Here is a 6,579-nt window from a genome sequence, read left to right as displayed (position 1 = left end):
GATCAACACATCTCCATTTCCGCCACCCCTCACCCTCTGGAACCATCATTCTACTCTCTTTTTTTTTGAGTTCAACTATTTCAGATTCCAGATATAAGTGAGATAATACAATATTTGTCTTTCTCTGACTTATAGACAAAATTCTATCACAGCACAATTTAAAGTAAAGAAACATAATTCGATCAAAATTCCTCCAAAAGGAAGAAAAATATGCACTGGGTCTATTGTATGGAAATTGGAAAAGGTGGTTATAAAAGTCTAAAAATGGAACATGAATTCTCTCCATATTGATCGCAGTCACAACTGATCACAGAGAGTAGATCAGATTCTGCAGTGTAAAATACAGAGAACAAAAATTTAGGAACAGGAAACATTCAATGACTCTAAAGATGAAATACCCCAAAGTGTTTGAATTTTACAATATTTATATATAATTATAAATATATTATTTATAGCCAATATTTAAACTATATTTTCACATTTAAAATTGAAATAAAACTTCCTGATATCAATGAGATAGAGATGTCTTTGTTTCTAACTTAAACAAAAAGAAGCCTAAAATTCATTAGCAAAGGAGTGTGTGTACATGTGTGCAAGGTATGTGAATTGGAAATGAACATGAACAGGAGGAGAGAACTGGATGGTGTACAACTGGTCCCACAAGGTCAGGGATTAGCCATCATGAATTTCTCTCTCCTATTGTCTTGGTCTTGAAGGATTTGCAGTGCCAAAGGATAAGAATGACACAGAAAATATTCGTCTAATGAGGAGCTTTGGATATTGATCCCCCAGGGGTCAATGTAAAGTCTATAAACAGTCAGCCTGTGACAACCTCTCTCAACAGCCCTTGCCTGGTCATGAAGAAGCACACTTGAGGCTCCATCCAAGAATGAGCTTTCCTAGCCAGGAGCCCATTGCCTCACTTGGTCTCTCTGCCCTTCCTGAAGACATGGCTTCTGTCTTCAATACCCAGGTGACATGAGAAGCATCATTCCATAGCAATGCCAGTCAGGTAACTGAAAGTCCATTAGTTAATGCTTTGGTCATGAGGACAGGTGTTTTACTACAAATTCATCTGTGGGAAGAAATGAGGAGAGAACATGCATGAAATGATCAGAACCAAGTATCCTATAAGACTGCAGCTTAACTATCTTCTTGTTGACAGGTTCCTATATACATTTGTGCCAATACTCCGCCAGTACCCAGTCTGCTTTTCTCCTATTTTCTCTAATAAATGGGAGAATCTGTTATCCTCCGATCAGAAATCTGCCCCTTCTCAAACGTGATGATTGTTATAAATCTTTCTGACTTTTACTTGAATTCTTGTATTGGTCACAGAGAAGAGGTTTTGTCAGCTTTTCCTTTCATTTCTGTCCCTGGTTCTTTACACACTGTTGTACAGAAAAGTGTTTGTATTATCCCCCTAGCTGGGCTGTGAAAACACTAGGGAGAAAGAGGAGACGCAGACAGACTTAGCAGGCTGCCTTCCTAGTACACATGTTTCTCTTTATAAAGTTACCATGTATTTTACATAAGAACAGTAGAGCTAGTATAAGAAGAAAAGATATCATCACCCTTCACTCATCCAGAATTAACAAATATTGATATTCTGCTATATCAGCTTCAGGTCTTTTTTAATAAAGTAACAAAATTATGTTCATATAGAAGCCATCTCTTTTGTATCCCCCTCATTTCTGTTGTCTCCATCTCAGGGACAATATCAAGTAGAATGTGGTAATATCTCCCATGCACGGCTTTGTATTATATGTGTATTCATAATGTAGGAAGGAAGCATTCACAAATAGGAAGGAAGACATTAACTATAATATCTATCAGTTAAGGAATGGAGAAATAAAACATGATATAACAAAATAGTGAAATACTCTCTAGTAATTAATATTAATAAACCAGTATTAAATATAACAACAATAAAGAAAAAATAAATTGTGGCCAGCCTGATGGCAGAGTGGTCAGGTGTGTGCATTCTGCTTCAGCTGCCTGGAATTCCCAGGTTCTGATCCCAGGCGTGGACCTACATGCCACTCATTGGGCCATGCTGTGGTGGCATCCCACATGCAAAATAGAGTAAGATTGGCATGGATGTTAGCTCAGAGCCAATCTCCCCCAGCCCCCCCCCAAAAAAAGGTAAATTACATAAGAATGCCAATTGTAAATGGCATGTACCTTATGGTTTTGTTTATATAAAGCTTTCAAAATGCAAAACATTGCAATTGTTTTTGGAAGAATAATGCTAATTATGATAAAAGTTGCAGGAGAATAACATATGAAGTTCATGTAGTGGTTCCTCTGTGGAAAGAAAAGAATCAAGATTGTGCAAATATATCATGTAGGGGTTTCACATATACCTGTATGGTTTATTGAAATAAAACACCTAGACTGAAGATGGTGAAGTGTGTGAATTTTATACTCTTGACTGGCGGATACTCAGTCCTTCATTGCTATCTCTGTTTTTTTTCACTGTAATAATCCATATTAAAAATAAACCTCTGTAACTGAGGGTTCAAAATACATTTAAAATTTTCAATTCATGTAGATTTTATGTCATTTGAAATGTACACTTTATGTCATTTGAAAATATTTTTCTTGGTTTTACTATTTGTATTGATGTGTATATCTAGTTTATTTTATTATTTAAGTCATCTTTTTTTTTTTTTTGTGAGGAAGATCAGCCCTGAGCTAACATCCATGCCAATCCTCCTGTTTTTGATGAGGAAGACCAGCTGTGAGCTAACATCTACTGCCAATCCCCTCCTTTTTTTTATTTTTTTCCCCTTTTCTCCCCAAAGCCCCAGTAGATAGCTGTATGTCATAGTTGCACATCCTTCTAGTTGCTGTATGTGGGATGCCACCTCAGCATGGCCGGACAAGCAGTGCATCGGTGCGCACCCGGAATCCAAACCTGGGCCACCAGTAGCAGAATGCGTGCACTTAACCGCTAAGCCATGGGGCCGGCCCCTAATTCATCTTAATTGCTATGTATTTCATAAGTCCATTCAAATGAATATTGATATAATTGATATTTCCTTCATTTCTCTTCTATATGATAAATGTTCTCAGCTGAAGTTTCAGCTCATAAACTCTTCCCTGAAATTTGCAGTTATCATCTAGGGATGTTATCTCTTTGTATTTTCTTTCCTCAGCTTGCCCCACCCCACTGCTTCCTTTGGAAGAGGGAAACGTGCCAGGAGCTGTTGCTCCTGGCAGGAAAAATACTATGATAGGACGTGTCAGTACGAGGGTCCAGAAGGCTGAATGCTGCACTGGATGCTTTTCCTCCATTCATTTCTCATCATTGCAATAACCCCGTAGGTTTTTATGACAGCTCCCATTATACAAATTAGGACATCAGGCTTTTCTAAGTTACAACCAAAAATTGTTCAAAAACAATTGAAAAATTTTCCTCATTCTCAAAGCAAGTGTTGATTTGGATTAAATTCAGCGAGTTTCAATATAACTAATACACTAATGCTAAAGGCTGTCACGGCCACTTCTTTTTTCACCTTGAGAAGGAGGAACATCACTTTACAGAGACAATTCTGTTATGATACAATTATATTATAAGTAGCACATAAGTCTCTCTTATCTCGTAAGCCTCTGTCCTCCAAGGACCAAAATTTGAAGTTATCTTCATTTGTTTTCTTAAGAGCCTATGCATTTCATTTTTTCTCTCATTTAGCTATTTTTTTAAGTGACATTCCATCTAAAGAAATTCCCTTAGGATGACACAGAGAATCTCATTGACATAGTTTTCCAGCTTGTCTTAGAATCTATTGGTAACACAGTTGAGTAGTGTTTCCATTGGAGAGTCTTACGAGCTTAAAGTTTATAGGAAACTTTTTCTAATCTTTGCTCTGGTGCAGAGCATATACTTCGATGAATGCCATGCACCTCCCACACAGTGCTTCATGGGGAGAGGTGTACATACTTTGTAAGGAAGTGAAAAGATTTGGGGCATTGTTCAAGATGAAATATCGCAATTTTAAAAGGGAATTATGAAATCTGAGTGATGGTTTAAGAATGCTAATTCTGTACTATCCAGAGGAATTAACAGAGATTAGTCAAGTGAATCTATTCAGCAGTCAGATGATCTGATCTCAGACCTAATTTTTGCCATGAACAAACCATGTACTTTCTGTACATGACATAATCTCACTAAACCTGCTTCCCCAATGATACAAGAAGTGATCGTGTGATCTAACTCACCCATAGTTTAATAAGCCCTTCGATGATTCTGAGGCGTGCCAAAGTTTGGGAACTGTACACTACAAGAGAGATTGGATAACTTCATTCTCATCTTTCTGTTTGCTTGAGTCAAGAAACATTTCTGAAGGAAACACCACGTCGTCGTCTTTGTTTCAGTCTCAGCACTTGGCACAAGGTAGGAAACAGAGTTGATCACCAATAAAAATAAGAACCAGTAAATGAAGTGGAGGGAAGAGGAAGAGTGAGAAAAGATGATGCAGCGAGAGATTAGCAGAGGGAAAGATTAAAATATTTCCTTGGGTTCACAATACACAGAGTTTTTTTTTTTTTTTCTTTATTTTCAGCACTGGTTCTCAAATGTAAGCATATATCAAATTCATCTGAAGGGCTTGTCAAAACTTATATAGTTGGTCCTCACCCAAGACTTCAACAGCAGTAGACCTGGAGCAGTACCACTATTAGTTGTTTCTAATAAGTTCCCAGTTGATGCTTCTGCTGCCTATCCAGGGACCATTCATTTTATTTTATTTTCACTCCATCTTTTCCATAAGATTCATCAACAACATGGAACCCAGAAATCACACAGATGCTCCAGAATTCTTTCTACTAGGATTGGCAGATGATCCAGGACTGCAGCCTCTCTTCTTCATTCTGTTCCTGTCCATGTTCCTGGTCACCATCCTGGGAAATCTACTCATCATTCTGATTGTCATCTCTGACTCTCACCTGCACACCCCCATGTATTTCTTTCTCTCCAATCTGTCCTTTACTGACATCTGTTTAAGCACAACCACAATCCCAAAGATGTTGACGATCATCCAAGCACAGAATCAGAGTGTTACTTATGCAGGCTGCCTTACACAGAGTTACTTTGTCCTGGCTTTTGTTTGTTTGGAAAATTTTCTTCTTGTGATAATGGCCTATGACCGCTATGTGGCCATTTGTCAGCCACTGAGGTACATGCTCACCATGAACTCCTGCTTCTGTGGACTGCTGATTCTATTCTCCCTGTTCATTAGCATTGTGGATCCCCTTCTCCACAGTCTAATGGTGTTGCGGCTGACCTTCTGCACAAACCTGGAAATCTCCCTCTTCTTCTGTGATGTTGTTCAGCTCATCAAGATTGCATGTTCTGATACCCTCATCAATAACATCCTGATATATTGTGCAAGTAGCATATTTGGTGGTATTCCTGTGTGTGGAATCATATTCTCTTATACTAAGATACTCTTCTCTGTTTTGAGAATGCCATCAGTGGGTGGCAAGTATAAAGCTTTTTCCACCTGTGGGTCTCACCTCTCAATTGTGTTCTTATTCTATGGGACAGGATTTGGGGTGTACATTAGTTCTACTCTCGCTAACTCTTCCGTAAACACTGCAGTGGCTTCAGTGATGTACACTGTTGTCCCTCAAATGCTGAACCCCTTCATCTATAGCCTGAGGAACAGGGACATTAAGGGAGTCTTGATAAAACTCATCAGTAGGATACCTTCTCTTCTTTGATTGTGTCATCTGCTTGGATTGGGGTTTCTAGAATGAGTCATTGTGACAGAATTATTGAGTGAGCCAGAATGTCTGATTCTTGCATCATCAACTTCTTCTAAAATGAATAGATAACATAATGGGTAAGTCAATTTTAACTTGGTATTGAAAGCTTAAGCTTATTTGCAGCTTTTATAGCTCTGTAGTGTTTCAAAAATGAGTCCGTTCCCTAAGTTTAGCGTCTTTGGTGGGGTCCTTAGAAGCTGACCTGAGGCAATGGTTATACTGATATTCTTGGGACATCAAGGGAAAAATAGGGCAGAAGTTGCATAGAACAGGAGGAGGATCGAATAAGTCTGTGGTCCTAGCAGAGCCTTGATTCCGTCTGATCTCATGGTTGGGCCGGGTGAATTGCACCCCAGAGACAAGCCTACTGTGGGACATGGGAGGACCTGTTCTTTCATCCTCCAATTCAGTAATTCCTGAGACCTGTCCTTGGTCAACTTCATCTATGCAGGGCAACATCAGCATCCACTACGCTCAGTTTTATCATCTATACAATTTCTGTAATGTGGTTATCTGTGGTTAGAGATAATTGTGACACTTTTCACCTTGATAATTGAGGAAGCCATTGTTTCTAGTAAGAGAAAGTAACCCTGATTCTAATATGCCAAAACAATAAAGAGAGTTATTTTCATTAATAGGACATCATAGGTAGGGAATGTAGAGGAAAATTCATTTACTCCTCCGTGTAGTGTCTTTTTCCTGGAAGTAGTTTCGCTCATGGACCCAGATCACTGCAACAGATGCCAGCATCATAGCTAGACATCATGATCAGAGAAAGAAATCTGACTCTTCTCCCCTAGGTCTATT

General features: G+C 38.7%; 1 protein-coding gene across 1 annotated transcript; it reads left to right on the top strand.

The window, feature by feature from the left end:
* Positions 1–4,788: 4,788 nt before the first annotated feature.
* LOC131394632 (olfactory receptor 7G2-like) lies at positions 4,789–5,727 on the top strand. The gene has a single exon (XM_058526020.1). It carries the CDS (start codon positions 4,789–4,791, stop codon positions 5,725–5,727), a length of 939 nt encoding a protein of 312 aa, XP_058382003.1.
* Positions 5,728–6,579: the final 852 nt, after the last annotated feature.

This window comes from Diceros bicornis, chromosome 30 (genome assembly GCF_020826845.1).
Source record: "Diceros bicornis minor isolate mBicDic1 chromosome 30, mDicBic1.mat.cur, whole genome shotgun sequence".
In the NCBI taxonomy this organism is placed as follows: Eukaryota; Metazoa; Chordata; class Mammalia; order Perissodactyla; family Rhinocerotidae; genus Diceros; species Diceros bicornis.
Note: the sequence above shows the minus strand (reverse complement) of the source record. Positions and strands in the feature narration are given on the sequence as shown.

Excerpts from the sequence above, each read along its gene's own strand:
- LOC131394632 (XM_058526020.1), top strand. The coding sequence starts at position 4,789 with ATGGAACCCAGAAATCACACAGATGCTCCAGAATTCTTTCTACTAGGA.